The 27,129-nt window shown below is 48.0% G+C and overlaps 1 protein-coding gene across 2 annotated transcripts in view; it reads left to right on the plus strand.

Moving 5' to 3' along the window:
• Window positions 1–27,129, plus strand: part of Sufu (SUFU negative regulator of hedgehog signaling) — a 99,235-nt gene that overhangs the window by 39,391 nt on the left and 32,715 nt on the right. The window contains exons 4-8 of one of the 2 annotated variants that reach the window (XM_034512072.2): window positions 18,511–18,653; window positions 19,295–19,380; window positions 19,616–19,688; window positions 22,682–22,838; window positions 24,614–24,725. In XM_034512072.2, coding sequence (XP_034367963.1) covers window positions 18,511–18,653; window positions 19,295–19,380; window positions 19,616–19,688; window positions 22,682–22,838; window positions 24,614–24,725 — 571 coding nt within the window. The remainder of the gene's footprint in view (window positions 1–18,510; window positions 18,654–19,294; window positions 19,381–19,615; window positions 19,689–22,681; window positions 22,839–24,613; window positions 24,726–27,129) is intronic. The other variant, XM_034512080.2, reaches the window with a different exon arrangement.

Raw genomic sequence — 27,129 nt, forward strand, 5'->3', positions numbered from 1 at the left:
TGTGTAAATGGCCTGGGAATTCTGTGTAATGGTCTTGCCTTTCTCTTCTGTCCACTGTAAACCCATTAGCTTCACACAGAGCCCTCTACCCTCTTCCAGTTGTGTGTGAGGACATGCTGAGCAGTGTAGTCACAAATGAGTGTTAAGACCCACATTTTGGATCAAACTACTAGGCCAGTGGCAAGCAAGGGAAAGAGGATGAACTCTGGTGGGTGTAGAGTGGTGGCCAACAGTGTTCTCACTGAGCCATCAGACCACAGCAGATTGCCCCTGAAGTTTGCTCTGAAGGGTGTCAGGTGGGCCCTAACCTCAGCTCTGACCAGCCCCCCGGAAGGTTTGCTGAGAGTTGGGAAGCTAAGATGGGGCTGTGGTGCTGTGCATTGGTCTTGTTCCACAGAGTGGCCTTCCTTGGCCAGAAATGACAGCACCAGTCCTGCTCCCAGGCTCTTGGTTTGCAGATGGTAGATGGATGATTGTTCTCCTCCCAGCACTTGTATGTCAGTCCTGGAAAGCAAGCCTTCCTAACAGTTCTGCTTGTGTCATTTAACCACCATTGTTGCTGCCCAAGTTCAGGTACAGCCCAGGGTCTCCCTCAGATCCCCCTCATCCTTACTTCCAACCAGAGAGAGGGGCAGTAGAGACAAGAGGGACTGGAACCTTCCATGCCGTCTTCTGTGGGCGAGAGAGCAAGCTGTTACAAAGCAAGGCCAGCCACACATTGGTCTCCTCTGCTCATGCCCAGTTCCCTTCCTGCTTCTGTCTGTTTGGTTGGTTTTAGTTTTGGTTTTGGTTTTGGTTTTTGAGACAGGGTTTCTCTGTGTTTCTCTGGCTGTCCTAAAACTAGCTCTGAAGACTAGGCTAACCTTGAACTCAGAGATCACCTGCCTCTGCCTCTGGAGTGCTGGGATTAAATGTGTGTGCCACCACTGCCTGGCACCTTCCTGCTTTCTCTCTGTTATATTTGCTACTTCTCTTGCTGCTGTGACTAATACCTGCCAGGAGCAGCTTGAGAGAGGAATGGGTTATTTGACTGAGGGTTTCACAGAGACGAAAACTACAAGGGTGGTAGCAGGACCGAGTGAAATCTTGTTCACAGTAAACAGTGTAGGCTAGAACCAGAGGCTGGCTTAACCTTAAAGGCTTGTTCCCAGTGTCCCACTGCTGCCTGCTGGGGACTTCATCATTTCACATTCAGGTAGCATCAAAAACTGTTGTGACAGAGTTAGGAATCCCTCACCAGGATCATAGCACATGCTGTTTGGAAGCTCCAGCTAGCAGAATCACAACCCTAATAAACATCTTTGCATTATAAGTAGGCCAGCCTCAGGTATTTTCTATATCAACACAAAGAGAATAAGGCATCAGGGGTCAAAGGAACCTTGCATACTGGTCAGGACCTGGGACAGTACAAAAGTATCATGAGGAAAGAAAACTTTCTAGTTGTGGGGCAGGTAGCCGCCATTTCACCTGCAGATTTAGAATCAAATCTAGCCCCTGGCAGAGTCTTTTGGAAGGTTTTAACTTTTTGGTCAGCTTACTCTTTCTCTTACCCACCCTCTGGGTTTCATTAGGAGGAAGCCCCACCGACTCTGGTTCTGCAGGACTTGACTTCTGAGCTGTGTTAGAGCTCTGCTGGAGAGAGCATCTGCACTCAGTTCTGCCGTCAGCGGGTCTTAACCACAAGTTCCAGGCCAGTCTGACTTGAGTTTTCAGGAGAATCATGGTCCCAACCCTTGGGATTGACAGAGTGGAAGTTTCAGTGCCCTTGCCTGCTGCCTCATGACAGTTCAGACTCAAACAGGGAGACAGGGTGATTGCAACAGGGACCTTTTCTTGAGCCTCCAGATGGGGACAACCAACCAGTTGAACTGTCTGTGGTACTGACAGACTGGCAGCATAGAATTGGTTCTTAAAACATTTCTCTTTTTTCTGTTTATAAAAGAAATTGTAGCAGCCAGGGCATGGCAGGCTCATACTTGCACTTCAGAGGTGAAGGCCAGAGAATCAGGAGTTTGAGATCATTTTTAGCTACATAGTGAGTTCAATGCCAGAATCCGCTACATGAGACCCTACCTAAAAAGTAAAAACAAATAAAATAAATAGTAGTTCATTTTAAAACTCAAGTAGACATGGCCTTCAGAATTCTCTAGGCTCAGCAGCTTCAGGCATGTGCCTCCACGAACATTTGATGAGCCAGCTGGGCTTTGCAGGAGGGAGGGGCTCCTGGAAAAGAGTATTTTCTCTTGCATTATTTACTTGTGTGCCTGCTGCACACTGGGCTCTACTGATGCTGGGAAAGCTGAAGTGAAAGAAGCAGGCCCTGTCCCAAGACAGAGACAGCGCTGGAAGAAGCTAAGGAGAGCTGGATTCTGTAGATCACTGAGGGGAGGAGCAAAGGGCTCCAGAAACACGAAAGCAGTGGCAGCGTTTAGATCACAGGGTCGGCAAAGGACAGACTGAAGGAAGAGAGAAGAGAAAAACAGTTTTGGCAGAGAGAAACAGCATGTGTGAGCCCTGGAGGAGGGAAAGAGCCTTCCTCAGCCAGCTAAGGGAGAGGGAGGCCAGGCTGCACGGGTGGCTGGAGGTGCAGCCTGGATGGGAAAGTGCTGGGCCTTGAGGCAAGTCAGGACTGAGTCTGGAATTGATTCTAAGGGCAGTGGAAAGCTACAGATGCCTTGTAAGGAGAGGTGGGGGAGGGGGCTTGGAGAGCGCAGACTTTGTTCCTTTTAATAAGATGTGCGTGGACTTGATGTTTGTGTGTGTGTGTGTGTGTGTGTTTCACTGCATTGTATGAGCATGGAGTTCACACTGAGTACCATGGAGGCCAGAAGAGGGTGTCAGATCCTCTAGAACTGGAGTTATATATGGTGGTGAGCTGCCAGGTGAGCGCTGAGCACTGAACCTAGGCTCTCTGCAAGAGCAACAAGTACTCTTTTAACCACAAAGCCATCTATCTCTCCAGCCCCTTACCTACATTTTGAGAGTGGTTCTTCCCCAGAAAGTGCTGAGGTTATGCAAGGTTAGAACCCAGTCATCACTTACAGATATCATGTTCTACCGTCCTAGTTCTTGGGAGCCTTAGCTCGGGAAATCTTTTCCCCAAACTCTAACCACTGAGACTTGCAGCGCTCTCTTTCTCCAGGTCTTGTGGCTCTTGCCCAGCCTGTGCTCAGCAGCACACCACAAGGTTATTATTCCACCTCCCAAAGGGAATCAAGCTCTGATTCCTCCTGCCTCCCCCACCCCTAACAAACACACATGAACTCAGAGCCCACCCAGGTAAGACCTTGCCACAGAGCCCTACCCGTTTGCGTATCTCTGATGATCCACATGAATATGGCGTTACTATCTGTGCCTCGATGATGTTCTAAAAGGAGATGCTGTCCCGGCTTGGATGAGCTGCCCCTGCCACCCCAGCCAGCTAACCAAAGCCAAATGGAGCTGCCTGCTTCTATTAACACCCGTTTTCTTCCTCCTAGTCTTTTTGATTTTCCTGACATTTTCTTCCCCTTTGGCTGATTTATCCTCTTCTCTGGTTGCTATGGATCTGTAAAATATTTCCCCTTTCATCTGTTAGTAATACTGACCAACTGCAAGTCAAAACACTTTCTCCATGTTTCCCAAGACTTTAGATTAATAACTGAAAGATTGCATTCCTGCCACAGAAGGAAAACAGGTCAGTCCTCAGAAATGAGCGGGTGTTCCAAAGTCTAAGTGGTTTAGCCTGAGCTAATAAAGCTAAGCATTTTTAGAGAAGCCTGAGAGCAGAGGTTGGCAATTATAGCCCACAGGCCATATTCGGATGCCTGCCTGCTTTATACAGGAGACTGCTCTGGAACGCTTGTGTCCACTGTCATGCCGTGCTCCTGCCACAACAGCAGTCACATGTGTGAGGGCCTGCGTTCAATCTTCATGTTCCAGAAAAGCAAAATAAACAAACATTACATGGCCTGTGAAATCCACAAGGACTTAATAACTGGCCACTCTCAAAAGCCTAACTTTTCACTTGGAAAATGTCTCCCACCTCTGTACTTGGGTATTGTTCAGAGTGTGAGGTTGCAGAAGCTCTGAGAAAGGAATTGCCTTAGCTGCCTTCAGTATCCCAGCCAGAGGGATCATTGCTTCCCTGAGGAAGGAGGGAATTCTTTTCCCGCTGAGCTGCTGTTGGGATGGAGGGCAAATTCTTCTGGCTTCCCGGGTCTGTATCCTGCTTGCAGACCTCCTTGAGCCTCTTGTGCCTTAGCACAAAGCAGCTATTTAACAGACACTAAGCTGAGATAATTCACCCCTAGGCTGGGTCTCTCATCTCTTCTCCCCCTATGGGATCTTAATTGCTTAGCTTTCAAGCTGAATGTGACTCCTTTGTTTATGTCACCTGCATTTTAGGGATGCTCCCTGCAGGGGGGCACTGTAGGCCACAGGCAAGAAGACTGCACACAGATGGAGAGTTGGGGCCAAGTGTCAGGCTTCCTGGGTTCAAATCCCCAGTTCCACAAGGTGAAATGCATAGAACTTTAGGTCAAAACTGTACATCTCCTCAAAGACATGATTACTTCATCTGAGAAACAGTTTTAGATGTGGGAACTCCGGGTGCACTGCCTGGCATTACACGTGGACCAATGATACTGTTCGTGGGGGTTTGTTTTGGTTGTTGCTTATTTGGGTTTTTGAAACAGTTCTGATAACCCAAGCTACCCTCTAACTCATTGTGTAGTCAAAGATGATTTTGAGCTCTAATCCTCCTGCCTCCACCTCAGAATTCTAGGATTACAGTTGTATACTTCCACATGCCCAGCTTGAAAGCACAACAAGAAATGAGAAGAAAGCTGTACTGTATATTGGTGGGTCCCAATTGTGCTAATAGCATGTCCTCATTGACACGTGGATGACTGGAAGAGAGGGTAGTCACAGAGCTACTGACGGTGTGACGGGTGGAGCTAGGAGTCATTGTTGTTTCCTTTCTTATACCTGCCTGCCATATTGAAATTTTCTACAGAGATGTAGTTATAGTATTAGGGGAAAAAATACAAAGGGATGGCTTGCTGGCCTGCTTTCTTGCTTCCAGTTCTCTGGAGTAGGAAATGACTAGCACCTGTAAGTCAGACCCAGCCCTCCCTGTCTCAGATTCCTGGAAGTGGATCTCACTACCAATCAAACCTTCCTTCTTGCCTCCCTGGACAGAGTCGGTGGCAGGTATGACTGTCCTTCCAGAGTTCGGATGAGGTGCCAGGAGCATGCCTGAGCCGTCACAGAGCCCTGTCCAAGAAGCTAGCACCAGAGAGGATAAAAGGCATTCTGATGCTCTTCTAGGGAGACGGTAGTAGACATGCTGTCCCAGCTACTCAGGCTGCTGTGGGATCACCTGAGCCTAGGAGTCCAAAGCTAGGCTGGGAACACTGGGAGACTAGCTGGACTCTATAACAGCAGCGGGGCCCTTTTTTGTCAGATGCCCATACCTCAAGGACACATACCCCAAGATGCTCTCGGGAGAGCCTATGTCCTCGTCTAAGCACTAGGCCTACCTGCCTCCAAGCAGACCTTGTTTGGATTTGATGATTTAGGAGAACAGGATGCTGTCAGCGTCCACTGGATATATCTGGGTCCTCCTGAGCAGTGTGGTAACCTGAACTCTGAAGCCTTTGTCCTTTTCCTCTCTTCACGGGACCACTCAGATCACACACCTGATTGATGGATTGATTGATTGATTGCCTTACATCCCAAACACTGCTCTCCTCTCAGAGTCCACCTATCCTCCCTCCCCTTCTCAATCACACACTTGCTAATGTCTGTCTTAGCTGAAGCACTTTAGTTTCCCAAACATAACTTAATCGTTGTTTTGCTACAGCTAAACTACCCAGGTGATACTGGAAACATGAAAAGTGAGTCAGAGGACAGCAGGGAGAAGAGGAGAGAGCAGGCTTCTCTGTGTAGCCCTGGCTGTCCTGGACTCAATTATGTAGACCAGGCTGGCCTCAAACTCACAGAGATCTGCTTATCTCAGCCTCCCCAAGTCTTGGATCGAATGTTGTTGTAATTGCTATTAATAACTCTATTAGTTCTTAATGTGACCAGGACAGCCCTTTAGTAATCAAGACAAAGTCCTATAAATGTATTTAATCGGCTGTAGTACAGTCATTGGACAGTTACTTACCCCGAAACTATTCTTCTACCCTTGACTGCGTTCCTCCTGGCTGCTTTCTCCCAGTACTTGCTGTCTGCGCAGTCTCCTGGGTCATTTCTCCTCCGTCAGTCTGCCCTCATGGTGCACTTCTCTCCGGCACATGCTCCCGGCATATCCTGTCGAATGGAGACCTCCTGCTCTCTCTATCTGTTTCCTCCTCCTTCTCTCATTTTCCTTTTCTCTCCCTTCTCTCTCTTTGTGGTCCCTACCTGCGACCTCCAGTCTGGTAAACAAAGCCCCGCCTACTTTTATTCTCTCCGGTAATGGGCTGTAGCCGCTTTTATTTAACCAATCCGAGAAAATTGATGAGCAAATTTATACATCATTTGGTGTACTGAGAATCTGCTTCTTAGGACTGCAACCAGATCTTAGGGAGCCATTAATTAGCATTTGAATGCATAGCATCACCAGATCAACCCCCAACATATGCCACCATGCTCGGCCACATATTTTTGTTTTTAAAACAGAAAATGTGACCTGGGCAGTGGTGGCACATAGCACTCAGGTAATAGAGGCAGGCAGATCTATGAGTTGAGGCCAGCCTGGTCTAGAGAGTGAGTTCCAGGGCTACACAGAGAAATTGGAGCGGGGGTGCATGGAGGAGAGGGAAAGAGAAAAAGACATCAAGGCCTGAATTCTGATCCCAGCCCAGAAAAAGCAAAAAGAAATGGAAAGTTGGTTACCCACCCTCACAGGAAAGTGTGGCTGGCAAGCTGGGCAAGGAGCTGACTGCCAAACCTGAGGTAGGTGATCAGATCCACAGGTTGTCCTTCAACACCCACTGTGTGCATGCTCCCATGTGCCCCCCCCCCCCCAGCACACACACACAAATCATTAAAAATAATTTTAAAAGCAGACAGCAGAGAACTGGGACTTAAGGAGAAGAGACTCTCGGCCACTGAGCTCTCTGCCTGTGTAGCTTTGCAGAGTAACTGTTTAGTTCAAATGAAAGGCAATCATTGTGTAGCACCCAGCCCAAGGCAGCCTCTGTCTGACTGTCATCCTCTGAGCATGTCTCTGGACAGAAACTAATTGGACGGTTTTACTAGGTGCTGTATGGGATAAACACACTTTCTATACCCATTGTCGTCTTTGTGAAATCTTTGATGGTTTTTATTTTTGAGACAGAGTATCACTGTGTAGCTGAGGCTGGCCTGACAGTCACTATGGAACCCAGGCTGGCCTCAAACTCATAGCAGTCCCCATGCCTCAACCTCCAAAGCTCTGGGATTACAGCTGTGCGCCACACTGTCCAGATTGAAGTCTTAGGAATGAATAAATACAGCTCAGTAGCAGTGTCTGTGACAGCCAGTGTGTGGTGTTCCCTCGCATGGAAGGACCATGGCAGACTCCCTTGGTGAGCTTTCAGGTTTTCTTCAGCTCACCTTCCCACCCCCAGTTCAAATAATGTGCAAGGAACATATGTGTGCAACTTGCGGCTACGTCTCCTTAGCCGAGGACAAATTCCTAAAGTGGGTTGCCAGATTATGCAGTCTGCACATTTATATTTTGGTGTCTTTGCCCAGCTGCCCTTTAAGGAACGTAAAGTCTTGGTGTTGCTGGCTGGGACTGCTGCTGCATCCTTACTTGCCAGATGCCAGGGCACCAAGGAAGATGCTATATATCGCCTTTAAAGTCCACAGAAGTCAGAAGAGTCTTCCAAGTCTTAGGTCTTCAAAGCTGGCTTGACTTCAGTATTAAGGGTGTTCTCCAAGACTGCAGACTTAAAGACTCAGAAGAGCTGCACCTCGCAGACCCTGCTTCCTGCTTTGCCGCAGTCCTGGCAAGGAGTCTGGCCAAAGCACCAAAATACTATCACTAGTAACCATCACTGCCTCTTCCTTCAGTCGGGTCACCTAGAACTGCCTATGCTTCCTCTCTTTCCTTTATCTGAGGGCTGGGAACCTGAAGTACCTGGAGCCGCCGTGCAGAAACCAGGGTCTGCACTTTACCTCTGCACCTTCACATGCCATCTCTGACTAATAGCCCTCCTAGGTGCCACTCTCTCTTTTTTATTTTAAATTTAATTAAGTAATTTATTTATATCAAACACTGCTCCCTTCCTGGCCCCCCTCACAGAGGCCCTCCCCACCCCCCATCCTCTTCTCCTCTGAGAGAGTGGGTGCCCCCTCTGTATTCCCCTACCCATCAAGTCTCTGCCAGAGTAGGTGCATCTTCTCTCACTGAAGCCAAACAAGGCGGCCCTGTTGGGGAGCTGATAGCACAGTCAGACTACAGCTTTAGGGCAAGCCTCCAGCCCAGTTGTTGGGGGGCCTGAGCACCACTTCCTGCATAGCAAATTAGCAGTGGATACAGAGGAGGACTGCTTTCAGACTGACACCGCCTCTGAGCTGTGCAGTGGGTGAGGGAACCAGAGGCGTCTCTGTTTAAAGGAAGCACTGGCAGTGCTGAGCTTTGACCCACAGTGCGTGCTTACAAACATTCGCTGTCTTGCCGTATGGCAAAGGATTTGCTGTTTCCTTTGTGCTTTTCCCCTATTAATGGAATTTAACTAGAAAACTCTTAGCTATTCATCAGGGCCCAGAAACTTTTCCTAAGGCCTTAGGAGGCAGTCTCACAAAGCAGTTTGTATCTGGACTTGCCTGATTTAGGTACTTAGATGAATGACCCAAAGGCCATTGTATTTTCTGGGTTTCTGTTTATCTTGCTATTCTGACAGGTCTCTGTGTTACCAAGGCTGATGTGAAACTCTCTGTGTAGCCCAGGATGTACCTGAACTCCTAATCCAGTTGTCACAGCTTCCTGACTGCTGGAGTTAGGATGCGTGTTAGCACACCTAACATGACTATTATCATCATTAATGGTAGTTATTATTTTCTGTTTTTAGATTTCAGTTTTAATTATATTCGGGGGTAGGTAAGGATACATGTGTTGGATCCTCCTAGAGGCTGTAACTCCTGAATATAGGGTAATGTAAACCTCCAGATGTAGGTGCTGGGAACTGAACCTATGTCCTTTGGAAGAGTAGCTAGTGCTTTTAACCACTGAGCTATCATTTTTAGTGCATAGGCTAAACATCTGGTGGATGAAATCAGTGGAGTTTTACTAGGAATAGCCATGGGCTGTGGCTACAGGGATCTGAGCTCTTTCAGCAGTGGGGAGAATGAGTGTCCTGCCTGGCTCACAGGGAGGTCAGGGACCCACAGTCTGTCTCTGCTAGCCATGGAGACTTTTTGTTTGTTTGTTTGTTTGTTTGTTTTTGTTTTTGTTTTTGTTTTTTGAGACAGGGTTTCTCTGTGTAGTGCTGGCTGTCCTGAACTCACTCTGTAGACCAGGCTGGCCTCGAACTCAGAAATCCGCCTGCCTCTGCCTCTGCCTCTACCTCTGCCTCCCAAGTGCTGGGATTAAAGGCGTGCGCCACCACCGCCGGCTTTAGCCATGGAGACTTACTTAGGGCACAGGCCTACATAACTGCAGTGTACTGAGCTTCCTTGACTGTGAATGGGGTTTTCCGAGTAATCAATCCTCTCTCTGTGACTGTGACTTTCAGCAAGAGGAAGGAAGCTAGAGAGGGAGGAGTTTTTGTTGCTTTGGTTTGGTTTTTTGAGACAGGGTCTCAGTGTGTAAACTTGCCTGGATTGGAACTCATTGTGTAGAGCAGGCTGGCCTCGAACTCAAAAGATCCACTCTGCCTTCCAAGTGCCTGGATTCAAAGTGTGGGCCACCATGCTCCAATTGAGTGAAAGGTATTTGACAATTTCCTAGGGACACAGTTCTGTGTCTCTCCTGATTAGATTTCTGATCTTTTCCAACTCTTATTGATGTCAAGCAAAACCTAGAAGGAATAGAAAAAGGGTCTCAAAAATCCTGCTGTGCCAGGCAGTGGTGGTACACGCCTTTCGTCCCAGCACTTGCGAGGCAGAGGCAGGTGGATTTCTGAGTTCGAGGCCAGCCTGGTCTACAGAGTGAGTTCCAAGACAGCCAAGGCTATACAGAGAAATCTTGTTTCAAAAAACAAAAATCCTGCTGCATCTGCCTCCTGAGTGCTGTTGTTCCAGGCTTGCCTTTCCCTTCATCTTCCCCTCCTGATTACGTGATATGTGCATAGTCATTTCTTTTTTGGAGTCTTCAATCTCATTTAGCTAAATTAATATCAGGCACCCCACTCAAATGAACTTTTCAAGTTTCCAAATTTTAAAAAGGTGGTCCAGTGGGGCTGGAAGAGGAAATCCTCTCTTCTACCACTTGACCAGGTGGAAGAACTTCATAACTGGCTCCTGCCTGCAGCAGCTCAGCTATGAAGGACTTGGCCTTTTAACTACAAAGGAACCCACTGATCATGCATATAGAAAATCTGTGTGCACACAGTGTGCTTTCTCACTTTGTCCGTATTTCTTAAAGAGTGGCTCTACCGTAGCCCTTCTCTGGTAGAGTGAGTCTGGGGCCCTGCAGTAGGGCTGGCTGTTGTGTGTGCACATGTGCAGAAAGGCAGAGCTGCAAGTTTGCACAACCAAAACTTCAAAGCTCCAGAGTGTCACATCGTTTCCTCTCCCTGCGGGAGAAGGTTAAGTGTTAAAAGGATTAATTACCCAGAACATACTTTGATTTTACTCCTGCGTGATGTGTGCGCATCCTTACATCCTCACATTCAGCTGCTTTCTCAGTTTCTGAGTGAACCTTGCTGTAGGACAGAGCTCTTGGCTGTGGCTTGGGGATTGGGTTGTGTGTGTGTGGTGGTGTGACTGTGTGTGTGGTGTAACTGTGTGTATGTGTGTGGTGTGACTGTGTGTGTGTGTGTAACTGTGTGTATGTGTATGGTGTGACTGTGTGTGTGAGAGAGTGTGAGAGTGTGCCGAAGCACACATGGAGGTCGAAGAACAACTTGGGGGGTGCTGCCTTCTACCATGGAGGTTCATCAGGCTTCTTGGCCCCTCGGTCATATTTCTTGCTTGTTCCTATCCCTAGAAGGTGGTCATCATCCTAGGGTGCTCCGAACAGTACTGGGAGAAAAGAATGTTTGCTTCAGCCACACAACCCCTCTGACTCTAAGTCCTAAGGGCCAATGGGGGTGGAGCCTTACTTTTTCCACGTAGACCAGTGTGACTGTACTGTTACATAGAGTGCGGGCAGCCAGCCCACCATGCTCCAGGGTTAGGACAAATTAGGAACCCTTGGAGAATGTATTCACGTTTCTTCAGTGTTTCAACAGCAGGGCTAATTATTTTTCAAACAATAGCTGTTTCCTGAAACCCATTTCCCTAGATTTGCTAATCTATTATATCCTGGCCAGTCAGGCTTCAGAGCACTGTGACTAAAGCTGGGCTCTGGGGAGTGGGGATGGGAAAGGCCAATTTGAGGTACCCATGAGAGTTTCTACACTCATTCAGCACTAGGCTTGCAAGCATGTATACATACACAAACACACAGATGTACACACATACACACAAACATGTATGCATACACACATAAATTACATACATACACACAGAGTTTGAAGAGGTTTGCCAGGCAGTAGTTACTGAGGAATGTTCATGTGGACTCATGAGTCCTTTCAAGCAGAGCAGGGCGCTGCCTGCGGGAACTGGCTTTCTCTAGGCTCTCTGCTCTCCTGAATACTGAGCAAACGAGCGCTCAGAGAGGGCTGAGCTCTGCTGGCTGACAGTCGTCTTTCATGTAACCTGAGGGCTCACAGGAAGGAAGGGATAAAAAGCCATTTCCCAGCCCCTACTAGGAGTGGCCTTTTATGGACCAGGCCTGACCCCAGAGATTTCCAGTCCCTCTTGGTGAGGAGGCTTAGGGAACCAGAGAGGGAATGAGCCCCTCTAGCCCCTGGCTGGACAGCTGGGCCTCCAACTAAGGCTTTATTAGCATTTGAAAACAGCTCTGAAGGGCCGGAGCTTCCTGGGGCAGCTCTGGGGCCTAGCGCAAGACCTGTGGTGGCTTCCCACAGAATAGGGCCAAGTGTCCAGGGCACAAAGACCAGGCTGAACTCAAGAATGAGCCCTTTGTGGCTTTGTCCTTAGCTTGAAAACTGTGACCAAGCCTCTTTCATTGTTAAGAAAGATTAATTTTTGGCCACTACAGACCCTGCCGTTCTTTGGAAAGTTCTGTTAATGTGTCATGCTCTCTAAACATTTATTGCAAAGTGAGGCTTTCTGTTGACTCCTCTTAATTCAGTAATGCTTTCTGCAGTCTTGGCCACACACATGCTCAGAAGTAGGGTGTGTTTGTGACCCTAGAGCAGCAAAGGCCTGAGACTCTTTGCTGAGGTCTCTTCATTACTTCCTAATTAAGACTGAACAGGGTGCTATGTGATCAATCTTATTTAAGCAATCTGGGTTTGCAACCGTTTGTTTTTAAATCAGTCAATCATGGTTGATGAAAGCCATAGCTTTAAACCTTTCCAACCTTTTCCCTATGTCCAATCTATAAGGCCTTGCCTGGTTTGTAGTGGTTCCCACTGGCATCTGAGCCCTGGGACAAGCCTACAGGGTCCAGCCATCTGTTTTGTAAATCAGGAGCAACGGTGCCACCTACTGGGCTCTTGCTATTACTACAGGCTCAGTGGCTGCCCTGTTTTCAGGCAAGTACACATTTGCCGGGGAGTATCTGTGGTATTTCAGCACATGGCAGTGGTATACTGAGTACAGACCAGGAACCTAGCTTAGACACTGTGATTGGGCAATTAGCCTAAGGTTACAACTAGTGAGGGGCAAAGGCCTCCAAACTCCAGAGTGCCATGGTCTGCTCTTAGAGCTACCAGAGTTCTTTCAGCCCTGTTAACTTTGTCTGAGTTTAACATGACTTCTTAATCCTTATACTGTGAACTGAGTTCAGTCACAATTTTTCAATGATCTGGCAACAGTATCAGCTAGAACATGAGTTGTTTCCATTGTATTGTTTTGAAGCTGGCTGAGTTTACTCAGTGGCAACTAAACAATACTGATCCTTCAGCTCCTTTTCCTCACTTAGTATGATGATATAAAGGTTTTTTAAAGAATTATTTATTTTATTTATATGAATACAGTGTAGCTGTCACCCTCTGGAAGAGCAGTCAGTGCTCTTAATCACTGAGCCATCTCCCTAGCCCCTAAAGTTTGTTTGTTTGTTTGTTTTTTAAATACATTTGTTGGGGTGGTAATGTTTGGTAGAATACATGCCTAATGTATATGTCCTGTGTTCCATCCCCAGCACTGAAGAAAAAGTAGGTGTGAGTAAAATTAGATTTGTTTCAGGGCTAACCAGCCGGCTTAGCTGTTCTAAGCACTTGCTGCTCTTGCAGAAGGTCCAGGTATGGTTCCCAGGACCAATATGGCACAACTATCTATAACCCCAGCTGCAGGGGGCCTAGCATCCCTGTTCTGTTCTTCTAGGATACTGCATACATATGGCACATATACATTCATGAAGGCGGAAAGTCAGATACAAAAATGAAACCTTTTAAAAGCTTGTTGGAGTAAAAAAAAAGCTTGTTGTGTTGGTGTCATGGGAAAGAATAGATAATAATGATGCAGGGACACAGGCTCGGCAGAGCTCTTGGTGACGTTGGCTAGTGTTGGGAAGAATCCATTCTCTCTGCCGTGCCACACGACTGGCAGTCTCAAGCACCCTTTCTGCAACTGTGGATACTAAGTGCTGGCCCAGCAGTATGAGCTGGTCTCTGCTAGGCTGGCTGCTGAGCCGGGGTGGTGTGAGGCTAGGCTTGGTTCCTCTACTTACCCACTCCAGTGTCATCATCATCTTTTTCTCTTCCTCTCCTCTTCCTCCTCCTCCTCCATCCTCCTCTCCTCCTCCATCTTCCTGTCCTCCTCTTCTTCCTCCATCTTCCTCTTCTCCTTCTCCTCCTCCATCCTCCTCTCCTCCTCCTCTTCCATCCTCTTCTCTTCCTCTTCCTCCATCCTCCTCTCCTCTTCCTCCTCCATCTTCCTCTCCTCCTCTTCTTCATCCTCCTCTCCTCCTCCTCCTCTTTTTCACAACAGCCTTGGATGACTCACGTAATATATACTTCACAGTTGGAAACCATTACTTCAGTGAACCTGGAATGTTTTCTACATCCCCCAAACACACACACATGCAGACCTTCCCGCTGGCCCCTGTCCATCTCCCCAGCAGGTCCAAGCACTCCACAGCAGTGGCAGCAGATAAGAAATATATGATCTTCTGTGAGTAGCTTTTTTCATTTAGTGTAATTTTTTTAAGTTACATTCATTCTGTGTGAGTGTGTGTGAGCTCATGTGCACACATGTGTGGACATGTGCCACAGTACACATGGGAGTTGGAGAGCCACTTCAGGAATCAGTTCTTTCCTTCTACTGTGTGAGTCCTGGGGATCAAACTTGGGTTCTCAAGCTTTGCAGTCTGTGTGCTGGAAACTGAACCTGAGTCCTCTACAAGAATAACACATGCTCTTAACCACGGTACCACCTCTTCGGCCCTTTCATGTTTTTGGACATGGGGTCTGTCACTCATGCTGGCCAGCAAGGGCTAGGATTCCTGGTGTCTGTCTCCTCAGGGCTGGGATTACAGGCACTGGCTGCCACTGCTTTTTCCCCTGGATTCTGAACGATTGAATTCATCTTCTTGTTTACATAGCAAGCAGTTTGAGCATCTCCCCAGCCCAGGCTGTCCACAGTCTCACTGCCCTGTATTTTCTGTCTTTTAAATTCTCAGCCACTTTATAACAGAGCAGTGTTATCTCCTTGTGGCTTTAACATTAATTTCCCCTTTAAATATACTGAGCCTCTTTTTATGACCTAATTGGCTGTTTTTGTATCTTTGAAGAAACATTTATTCAGATATTTTGCCCAATTTTAATTGGATTGTTTGCCTCTTAGTAAGTTATAAGAGTTCTTTATATATTCTGGGCACAATATGCTTATATTTTATGAGGGCTTATCAGGTTTTTGGCTTGACATTATTTTTCCATTCTATAGGTTGTCTTTTTTTTTTTATTGCATTTGAATATAAATAACGTGAAAATTCTCATCTTCAACACAGTGCTACACAGCCATCTCCACCATTCATCCTGAGGCCTTTTCTCCTCTCCCTAGACTGAACTCTACCCCAGCAAAGCAATTCCTCAACTGTCACTCAGTTGTTATTGTTACACAGGGTTTTCCTCACAAGAGTGGAATCATGAATCGCTTCTCCTTGTCTGTCTGATTTCACTTAATATAATGTTTTCGAGGACCATCTGTGTAGTAGCACAGGCTAGACTGTCCATCTTTTAAGGCTAAGTAGTATTTCATTTTATGTAAACCACACATATTGTTAGCCCATCAGTTTGTCGATGGGCATTTGATGGCTCCCACTTTTTTGCTGCAGTGAGCATTAGCACACAATCTGTTCAAGCCCCTGCTTTCAGTTCTTTTGAGTATGTATCCCAAATTGGAATTGCTGGATCATATGGCAATTCTGTGTTTTTAGTTTTTGAGGACCTTCTATACTGTATCCATAGCAGCTGTACCATTTGACATTGCCACCAGCAGGGTACAAGGGCTCTAATTTCTCCACATCAGCACCGATACTTGTCATTTCTGGATTTGTTTTTGTTATTGTTTATAATTACCATTCTAATGGCTGTAAAGTGGGCGTGGTTTGATTTGCATTTCTTTTTTCTTTCCTGGTGGCAATGGCTACAGCACAAAATGGCTTTAATTTTGATGAAGTTCAATCTGTCTGTCCATTGTTGCTTATGCCTTTGGTATTACATCCAGGGAACCAGGGTCTAATCTGACACTTCTTTGTTTTCTTCTAAGTGCTTTGCAGTCTTAACTATCACAGTTAGGTCTATGATCCATTTTGAGTCAATTTTTGTTTATGGTATAAGGAAGAGTTCCAATTTGCATCCTTTGAATTTGGATAGCCCGTTGTTCTAACAACATTTGCTGAAAAGACTCCCCCTCCCCCTCTCTTGAGTATCTTGGCACTGTTGTCAGAATTAATGGCCATAGTGTGCAGCTTTATTTCTGTGCTCCCAGTTGTGCTGTATTGATCTAGTGCCTCCTGTGTGCCAGACTCTACTCATTTGGCTACTGTAGCTTCATAGCTTGAGAGCAGGCGGATTGGCTGGTATAGAGGGCTCACTGTGGAGCGCTAGCCTCATGTATGTTGAGGCCCTGAGTCTGATGGTCAATACTGTGCAGACTGACAAACGAGAGACCTGGGAAGGCTAAGCCCTTCGACTCTATTCTCTGTCTCTTTTCTTATTATTTATGTGTTTATTTTCAGTTGCTGAAGAGGAACTTAGAACCTTGTTCATACTTAGAAAATAGTTGTCTTCTCTTGATGGAAGAAGGAAATGAGTTTTTGGTTTCCCTCTGAGCACAGTGTCAGCTGTGGGTTTTAGAGTCCTCTCCCAGAATGAGAAGCGCCCATCTAGTCTGCAATTCAGTGGTTTGGTTTGGTTTGGTTTGGTTTTGTCTGCATTGAATTTTGTGAAGTGTTTTTTTTTCCATGTCTCAGAGACACCAGTGTTGTGCTGTTGTGTTCTGTCTTTTAATCTTTATTCCTATAGACAGGATTTCATGTATCCCAAGCTTGCTGTAAACTCATGTGACTCCGAGTCTTCTCTTTTCTTTCAGGTTTTATTATTGCATATGTAATATGATACCTGTGTGTATATGTGGGGGGTATGCTGATTATAGACATGGCTGGGAAAAGAGAGTGGAGTTCAAGAGTATGCAAGCATGAGTCCAGAAACTTGAGACTCTCTCAGGAGCTCCACCTTCTCCTCCATGTTACTCTTCCTCCCCTCCTGAATGAACACTGTGGAAGTGTTGGCAACTCCCGGAGCCTGTGTCTGTCTGGGAACGATGGTTGGGTAATGTTAGGTGACACGGGAAGGAATTAGAGTTTAGAGCAAGACAAGACAGTCAAGGCAAGCGAGGGCAGAGGCTTCTGGGCTTAGGCTGGTATGTATGGCATGTGTGACGTGTTCCACCTTGACATATGACACAGACATTTAGCAAAGGAGGTTCTCTGCAAGCAGTGTGGAAAGAGCTCTAAGATTTGGAAATGGGTGAAATGTGGACATTCAGGTCCTTGCATGTGTTCAAAGAAAAGAAATGGAGGAGACCCAGGGATGGAGCTCACTCACCTAGGTTGCCTACCACCCTGGGCTGTATCTCCAGCATCGCTGGAAACCAGGTGTGGTCAGGGCTGTAGAAATAGATAAGTAGTTAGAGCATTGTCTGCTCGTCTAGAGGACCCAGGTTGGATTCCCAGCACCCACATGGCAGCTCACAGATGTCTAAAAGTTCACGTCCAGAACTGATGCCCTCTTCTGGTATCCTCAGGCCCCAAACACCTAAGTAGAACACAGACATATGTGCAGTCAAAACAGCCATGCACATTTTAAAAAGGTATCCAAAACCAGGTATAGTGGCACATGTCAGTAGTCTCAACACTTGGAGATGAAAGTAGGAGGTTTGGAGTTTGAGGTTATCCTTGGCTGCATAGGGAATTGGGGCCCAGTCTGGGCACCTGTGGTTGCACATGAACTGGTTAAAGCAGCACATGCTGAGTGTTCATGACAAGAGCTGGGGTTGGGGGACTTAGTACTGCATGGGAGTGTTCCCTAAGGCTTCGCTGCCTTAGACATGTTCTGTTTGGTGTTTTGTTTTTATTTTTTCAGACTGTTGTCAGGTAACCAAGGCTAGCTTTGACTTACTGTCCTCTTGCCTTAACTCTTGAGTGCTAGGACTACATGCATGTGCCCCTCCTACTCCTGGCACTTTATTTTATTTACTTTATTTTTTTAAGTAAAAGGCCTTTGTGTCACAGAGGCACCCTCACCCCCAAGGCCATCCAGTCTGCTAAGGTGGGCAAGGCACTATCTTCCATTTACTGGAAGTTTCCAGTGATCCTCAGAAGTCCTCAGTCTGCCCGTGGGAGCCTAGGACAGATCTCCAGGGCTCTCTGAGGTTGAGTGTTCCCTTTCTGTGCTGATTCACCAACACAGAAATCCTGGGTTGTTTTTCCAAGAAGGGTTCCCACTGTTCCCAGCTTCCTGCTCTCTGATGGTCCACTAGCCCCACTGGAAAGCACCTCATTCTTGGCTTACTTGATCATGCCCTTCCCCACAGGGAGTGCTGTTGAAGAAGCACAACAGATGCTACAAGTCTTTGGCCTTCCTAGGCCAAGTGCACCAGCAGCCTACCCTTCCCAGTGAAGGCAAACAGATCAGGCCATCCTGGACCATTTGGTGTTCTGGGAGTAGCCCTAGTTCTTTGCTTGTATTGGGAATGGGTGCATCCAGCTGCTCTAAGAGACTTGGGAATGAGGGGCCACCCAACCTGGGCTTTGAGATCTCAGAGAAGTTTCTAGGCCTGGGTCCAAATGCTGAGGGTCCTCTTGTCTCTCCACAGAGAATACCTTCTGTAGCGGGGACCACGTGTCTTGGCACAGCCCTTTGGATAACAGTGAGTCAAGAATTCAGCACATGCTGCTGACAGAAGACCCACAGATGCAGCCTGTGCGGACACCCTTTGGGGTAGTTACTTTCCTCCAGGTGAGGTGCCATCAGAAGTCTCAGACAGTTTAAGTCCAGAGCAGAGGGGAGCATGGAAGGGGAAAGTGAAGGCAGGAGATTCCCCTTGATCTTCTCTTCTCTGTGGTGGTCTATCTGATTTCACACTGCAGGGGCAGAGGTAGAGGGACTTCCCAGCTGAAAGCCAGCTCCAGGCTTACCTCATATTTCCCCAGTGGGGGTGACTCTCCCTAGCTGCTGCTGCTGCTTGTAGTACTAATGAGGTCAAGCTGAAGAAGGTTCAGCTATTATCCTCAAGATTTACACAAAGGCGTAGCTCTTATAGGAGCAGCTAGCTGACCACCCTTGCCCCGAAATACCTGGCCTTAGGGAGGACCTCTCCTGACTTAAGGCATAAGCTGCCCACTGTTTCTTCTGTAGCCAAGAGCTAGACTCTGTGCCACTAGACTCCTGGTCAGGCCTCCATGCCTGGCTATGCACTCAGGAACCCCTTAGGTAGGAAAGCACTTCCTAAGGGAGCCATTACATTTTGCGGGCACCAGCCTAGAAACAGACCCTACCTATATGACCCCTACTTGAGATGCCCCTGAGAGAGCCCAGATAGCTGGACATCTAGAAGGGATGGCCATTAAAACACAGTGGCTTCTTGTCCTGGGCCACAGATTGTTGGTGTCTGCACTGAGGAGTTACACTCTGCCCAGCAGTGGAATGGGCAAGGCATCCTGGATCTGCTGCGGACAGTGCCCATGTGAGTACATGTCCCCGTAAGGTGGAAGCCTGGATCCCTGGGTCTTCAGGGTGGCTGTCCTCCCTCTATCCCACCTATAGAGTTCTTGCTTTGTTGTTTGGGGCCCTCAGTTCTCTGTGGTCCCTGACCACTAACACTGCCCTTTATGTTCTGGGCCTGGGACAGCAAACAAGAAAGACTATTGACTGCCAATCAGTTCAGACCTTCAGTTACCACCATCTCTCCTTGTCCACAGTGCTGGCGGTCCCTGGCTGATAACTGACATGCGGAGGGGAGAAACCATCTTTGAGATCGATCCACACCTGCAAGTATGTCTTGAGTGAGGAAACCTTGTTAGCACACTCTTCCAAATAATACTGGCTTTCATCCTGACAAAGCAGAGGAGCTCTGTGTGTGAGCCAGGAGAAATATGACATGATTTGGAACCTGTCCCCTGAGTTCTACAGCCCACATAGGAAAACAGATTTCAGCCCAGAAAAGCAAGCCTGACACATATATGTGTGCATTTAAAAAGAATAAACTTTATTATATGTAAATTATCTATCAACTTAAAATTAGATCACCACCAACAAAGCAAGGTAATCATAAAGAATAATGCTTCTTTGCCCTGCGTTCTCTTCCCTGCTCCTCCTCCTTAACACATTTTCAGGGAGCTGGCCTTCCTGTATCAGATAATAAGGCAAGCTGTGCTGACCCCACAGCCCGTTTGCAGGGTGAGCACTGATTGGTCAAATGGTCCTCTTGTTCTCCTAACTCATTCCCCAACCCTGACCAAGTAGGTTGCCACCCTCTGACGTGTGAAGGAGTCTTTAAACCCTGCCAGTCTGCAGTTGACCCTACTGTGGCTGTCTGGACAGTGTCAGTGTCACCTTTGGTGGTTAAGAATAGATGATCACTTGGCACACAGCTGCATTCTGGAAGCCCCGAAGCATTGCTGCATTGAGCAGTGTGCATTTCTTGCACACTATGCAGGGGTAGAAGCACCAGACCATTGGCTCCTTCTGCTCGCCTCATACCAGAGGCAGGTCATGGCCATCTCTGAACTTGGCATGTTTCTGTAACGCTCCAGTGGGCTTCTAAGGCAGGCCATGGCAGCGACTAGGCACTTCAAATCATACAGGGACATGTAGTTTGCAGACCTATAGGTTCTTTGCTACTGACTTGTGAGTTCTGGGCACACGGCCTCTTCCTTTACACATGAGACTCCTCCACTTTCCGGGTACCTTTAACCCTGAAATGATCTAAGGGCTGCCAGAGTTATCTCTACTTTGAACCTGCTTTCTGTGTGGCTTCTGCTTATGTAAGAACCAGAATCCATGGAGGCGCCATCGCCTAAGCCCTGGTTCTGCAGCCACACTGGGACACAGCATGGGGTGCTGTAGGCTCTTGTTTATCCCCTGTACTCACAAAAGACTTGGTCCCTGAATTAGGAGAGCAAGCAGACCCTTCCCCTTCTGCGTGCTGAGAGCCTGAGACTCCCTGAGACTCCAGGCAGCAAGACCCATAGCACCTATGGCTTTGTCATCAGGCCAAGAAGCCATAGTGAAAGTGTATGGCTTGCTTTCCTGATGGCTACATGTACCAAGTGAGAACACTGTGTGTGTGTGTGCCTTTCTGGGCCTTGTTTGCCATTAGCTCCATTGAGAGCTGGTTCTATTCCTTTGATCTTAGTTTATCAGCTGTGTGCCTAAACAGACAGGTCCTTCCATTGTCTGTTTCCCCCTAGTCCTGTGTGCTGAATTTAGAGTCTCACATGTGTGAGGCAACTGTTGCACCTCTACTCTCGATCCCCAGCCGATCCCCAGCCCAGCCCACTTTTTACTTTGTGAGACAGGTTCTTACTAAGTTGTCCAGGCTGGCCTTGAGTTCACTCTGCACCACAACAGGCCTTAAATGTACTATCCTCCTGCCTCAGCCTCTTGAGTAGTTGGGATTACCACAGCAGCCATGTCTATGGGTCTTACTTAGGTCTTCCTTTTTTTTTTTTTTTTTTTTTTTTTTTGGTTTTTCAAGACAGGGTTTCTCTGTATAGCCTTGGCTGTCCTGGAACTCACTCGGTAGACCAGGCTGTCCTCGAACTCAGAAATCCGCCTGCCTCTGCCTCCCAAGTGCTGGGATTAAAGGCGTGCGCCACCACCGCCCGGCTTAGGTCTTCCTTTTTACATTGAAGATAAGTGGTCAGGACTAGTGTGGCCATGAACTGACTGCTCAGCTCTGCTTCACTGAGGATCTCAGGGCAGCTGCTGGCTGTTCTCCCCTGGCAGCTCCAGCCTGCCCCTCTGCTCATGCCTAAAGCACCTAGAGCTGTGTCCTGCCTGCTGCCAGCCTCATCCCGGTGGTGACAGCACCAGAAGAAAGAAGAACGGGTGGCTTATGGGTAGGAGGCCACCTGTGACCAAGGCATAAGAACAATGCCCTTGTCTGGGAGCCTTGGAGAGGGACAGACTGGCACAGGGACCTGGGGGCTTCTGAGGAGTTTTGTCACAGGAGGCTTACTTGGCCTGCATGGCTGTTTATGGACAAGGTTGCCAGACTCTTCCAGATGACCTTTGATCCAAAGCCCAGCACCACAGAACTATGTTTTACCAGAAAATCCAGGGATGTTTTGAGTACAACTCTTCCTTGAGGCCATTTGGAGAAAGTTTAGACTGAACTGTGCCAATGTCTACACAAAGGCAAGGCCTCTGGGGAAGTGTGCAACGGTCACTGCCCTTCAGACCCCCTATTTCAGCCTAGGAAATGGAACAGAACCCCATCCAGAGTCCTTTGCCAAAGTTAGTTGGCACCCATGCACAGGAAGCACGTCTGCTCTGGGGTGATGGCCCCCTCTAGCTGTTATAATGAAGAACTGCAGGTATGGGTTCCCAAGTCAGGGCAGGCTTACACCCTAACTCCTGTAGGGGGTGAGGTGGGGTGAGAGGATCTGGAAAAGGGGAAGCCTTCTGCCTTTCCTGAGAGAAATAGGTCTTGTCTGCTCCATCAGCTCTGAGGGCCAGAGGGTTAGAGCTGTCAAGGCTGAAAGACACACAAAGGCCTTTATGCTGGATGTTGGTGGAAAGGAAGTGTCTGTGGCATGCTCGTTCCTCTGGCTTCCCCTAACCCTGTTCCCAGAGGAGTACGGGGACTGGCAGGACCACTGTGCATGTAACAGAACAAGGTCAACGAAACCCTGATCTTATAGCAGCTGTCCACGCTCAGCACCTACAAGGGATAATACTGGAAGCATAGAAGCTGGGCCAGGGGCAGTAACCTTGGGACATGAGTTCACTGATGGAACTCTGACTCTTTGGTTCTTTTCAAGCAGGAGAGAGTTGACAAAGGCATCGAGACAGACGGTTCTAACCTGAGCGGTGTCAGTGCCAAGTGTGCCTGGGATGACCTCAGCCGGCCCCCGGAGGACGACGAGGATAGCCGAAGCATCTGCCTCGGCACACAGCCTCGGAGGCTGTCTGGCAAAGGTTGAGGCCTTCCCCTGCCTTGCCCCCTTCCTTCCAGGCTTCCCCAGGAAAAGTCTCTAACTAAATAGCAGTTCACTCTGATTATTTTCTGACAAATGAATTTTTCCAATGTGAGTGAATTATACGAGTGTTATTAGCCTGTTTGTAGCTGTTTCCTGTGTGCATTTTAAACACACTAGTGGGAACTGTGTGTACCCTCTGCTCCTTGGAATCTGACCTCATATATGTGAGTGGGAACCATGGAATTGTTAACAGAAAAAAATACACAATCCACCCAAAGACAAGACAGCATATGCCACCCCCCCCCCAAGAACTGACACATACCCCAGAACTGGCTTGAAGGCCATGCCAAGCCTGAGGGTCTCTCTCCTTGGGCCTTCCTGGGCTTTTAATGAGAGGGGCCTGAGTGTGAAGCCCCCACACTGCCCTCCACTGCAGTCCCAGAGGCTGTGACAGGTCAGCCTGCTCCCTCTGCCTTCTGGGTAAGATCTTGGAGAAGGAGGATGCGGCTGTCCTGTTGGACGGTTCCATGCTGGTCTTGGCTACAGAAGTACTTGTGGGTTAGTTGTTTCTCTCTCTCTCTCTCTCTCTCTCTCTCTCTCTTTTTTTTTTTTTTTTTTTTTTTTTTTTTTTTTTTTTTTTTTTTTTTTTTTGCTAAGGCTGTCTTCTGGCTAATGCCAAAGGAAAAGCAGCCATTTATTTATATACATGTATGTTTAAGGCTTTTATTTCCTTTCTCAGTTCTTCTGTCTTTTTCATTTATCAAAGAATAAAATGCCTTCAGCCTTAAATAAAATACCTGATTTAGTTTACTTTGGAGATAGGGTCTCTTGTAGCCTAGGCTGTCCTCCAACTTACTGTGTAGCTAAGGATGACCTTGAATTCCTGATCCTCCTGCTTCCAGCCTCTGCAGTGGTAGGTTTCCAGAAGCACCCTGAACCTGGCTTTCTTCCTTCTTTCTTTCCCTTCTTTCTTTTCTTTCTCCCTTTCTTTCTTTTTTTCTTCCTTCCTTCCTTCTTTCATTCTTTCTGTCCTTTCCTTTCTCTCTCTCTCTCTCTCTCTCTCTCTCTCTCTCTCTCTCTCTCTCTCTCTCTTTGTGCTGGGGTAGAAGCTAAGCATGATCCTGCCATGGAGCTGCGCTTCCATGCTCCATGCCATGTGTGAGAACACTCATGAAAAGGTTTCTAAAAAGACAACTTCAACTCCTAGTGCAGACATCTGAGCCCTCCGTTTCTTTTCCTGCAGGAGTCAGAGGGGCTCACATGCAGTTGCTTTTGAAAAAAGAATGACTTAGGAAGGTTGGCAATCATGTGCACAGCTGCAGTCATTGTTGCTATTTTATTTGTTGTTTATTTCTCAGACAGGCTTTCTCTCTGCAGCATAAACTGGCTTCTAATTTCCTGCCTCAAACTCTCCAGTGCTGGGATTGCAAACATGTACTACCATGCCCAGCACTGTCTTGTTTCTAATTATTGTAAAATAATTCACTGTATAACAAGTCACACAGCAGAGTTGTTCTTTGCGCCTTCTCAACTAGTACTGCCAGCCCATCTCTTCTTTCCTCCTTTCTTCCTTTATTTGGAGGCAATGTGCTATTGTGTGTAGCCCACCCAAGCTGATGTCAAACTTGTCAAACTCGTATTTCAAGCACTGAGTGCTGGGCCTGCTGATGTGCGCCACCATCCCCTGCCTCTGACCAGTGTGCTGCTCTCCTAGGCTCTCACTCAGGCGGGGAGCCCAGAGGCCCATCCGGTAACTTTGTCATTTCGTTGCAGACACAGAGCAGATCCGGGAGACCCTGAGGCGAGGACTGGAGATTAACAGCAAACCTGTCCTTCCACCAATCAATTCTCAGCGACAGAATGGCCTCACCCATGACAGAGCCCCGTAAGTGTCTGTGTTCTGGGGCTAGGACAAACGGATGGTATTTTTCCTGAGGTGCCATCCCTGAGGATTTCGAGAGAGGGACCAGTGTACATGGTTCTCCTTGAATGGGCCCAAGGTCTCTAGGTTTAAGGGCAGCTCTGATCCAGGGCACATAGATCTGTGAACTATAGCAAAGGACCTCAAAGGGGACTCTGCAGACCATGAATATAAACAGCAGTAAATATTTACATGCGCTGTGTGAACAGAAGAGAGTCCAGGTTGGGACAAAATCTGACTGAGGGCCTCTCAGCCTTGTGGGAGCCCATTGTGCAAAGCCAGTCCCCTCCTTATCTCACTCTGGGTCAGAGTTGCCCTTCCTTCCTTCCTGGAGCCTGGGCTCTGGCTGATAGCTGCAACCCCAGGGACCTCCTTGTCTGGCCAGCCGTGTATTGCATGCCTGCTGCTGAGGCCCTTCTTCCTGCCTGCCTTTCCTGGGGCCCAGAGAAGGGAAGGAAAGTCCTTTGCAGGCCTCTGCTGCCTGTCTAAGGGTCCTATAGTCCTTAGGAGAGAGAAGCCAGCCAACCTCAGAGGTCAGATCTGTTTCCTCCCACCTCTTCCTTTGTCAGGAGGCAAGTAGTGAACAAGGCTAGAGCTGGGCATCCCTTCTTCTCACACGGTAGATGATGCGTAGGTGCTGGCCACTCAGAGCAGGGATCTCGCCTGCCTGGGAGGAAATTGCTGGGGCTTGGGTGGAAAAGGAGCTGCCTAGTCCTGCAAGACAAGGCTGATCCGCCTACCCTCTAAGAAGTCTATGTGGCACCCGCAACCCTGGGGGCCGTCTGTGGGATGCACAGGGCCTTCCTTTGGGGGAACATAAACTGGTCATGGTATATGCAGTCTGACTGCACACACAGTGTTGGAAATGACCATGGGTTTGGAATCAGGCTGCAGTTGCTGATTCATGATTCCTGGAACAATCAATGTTGCAGCACATGACAACAAAGACAGCATCTGGAATAGGCAGCATATCTGGAGAAAGAGGACCTAGAATGTACCCTAGACCTGCAGCTAGCATGGGAAGCTGCAACAGTGACTGAGGAGTGGAGGCCTGGCTGGTTAGCACTGAGAATGCACCCTGGGAGCTGATTATGGCATCGAGAGGGCTACTCTGGGCTCGTTTCCGTCCAGTGTGGCTTATCTGGTGTACCTGCCATCCAGAAGCTAGAAACATTGAGCTCTAACAGGAGAGGTTTCCAGTGCTACCCAAAGCCTTTAGCTGCAAGCCGATGACTTTCTTAAGTTGCTTGGGTTTTGCTCTGGCAATAGCAGATAGCCAAGCTGTGTCTTGGGGCATACAGAAGCTTTCTACCTGCAGCCCGGAACCTGAACTGGAGCTGTACTCCTCCCTGGGCCCTGAGTGGGACTTCTTGCACTGGACTTCCTTGGCACTGGTGGTAGGCCAGTGGTACTAGTGGGCTTGTAGCCTCCAGTAGTTTGCAGGGAATGTGGAGCCAGTCACCTTCCAGATGGCCCTCCCACCTCTCAGAGAAGGCCAGGGCTTCTGGCAGAGAACGTGCGGATGTGCCCCCTATTGCCCTTCTTTGACCTGAGACATGCCTGATACCTCGTTCTCTGTCTTGTTTATGTGTCTAACTTTTGTGCCCCTACACTGTAAGGGGCACATGCTGCCTCTCAGTTCCTGTAAACACCACAACTGGGCAGTAAGGAAGTAGTAGGCTGGGCACTTGGCAGAAGGCTGTCCCCTTTGCCCCCACTCTTTGCTCTCCATTGGCTGGTATAAAGAGATGAGTGAGAATAGATCTGGAGTCATCCGCTCTCGCTGTAGCCCAAAGGCCCAGTAGGTCCCCAAAGAGCTGAAATCTGACATCTGGAGAGGTGACAGTGTCTTCCTCTGAGATTCTTGGTCCTGTTTACTAACTTCACAAGCAGCTGAGCAGTGGTTTCTCCTGCTCACTCTCTCGCTAAGACCACCCCCAGCTGTCAGATCTCCCAGAGCCTAGCTCTCTGCTATCTCAGACTCTAATGGTCAGCTCAGTTGAGATTAGTAAGCACCATTGTAATATCTGTGCTGCCCACTCTGGGACCTGACCTCATTTCAGATGCACCATAAAGATTGTGACAGAGAAAGCCAGTCCCAAATGTGCTGGCACCACTGTTTGCCCTTCTCCCACTGGGAAGCTGGGCCCTATTTGACCTGCCTGTCCAGTTTTCCTTTCGTCGGGACTTTGGGTTGGGCAGTCTAATGCATGGGTCTTTGTGGGTCTGGATTCGATCTAGGAGGTCACAGAGATGTATCAGTTTAGAACAGCTGATCTGGCTGGGCATCAGCAACTGGGTCCTGGCCTACTTGGGGAATTGGGTACTTGCTAATTTCATACATCCATAGCAGCCAACAGTTTATACC

This window comes from Arvicanthis niloticus, chromosome 1, assembly GCF_011762505.2.
Source record: "Arvicanthis niloticus isolate mArvNil1 chromosome 1, mArvNil1.pat.X, whole genome shotgun sequence".
Lineage (NCBI taxonomy): Eukaryota > Metazoa > Chordata > Mammalia > Rodentia > Muridae > Arvicanthis > Arvicanthis niloticus.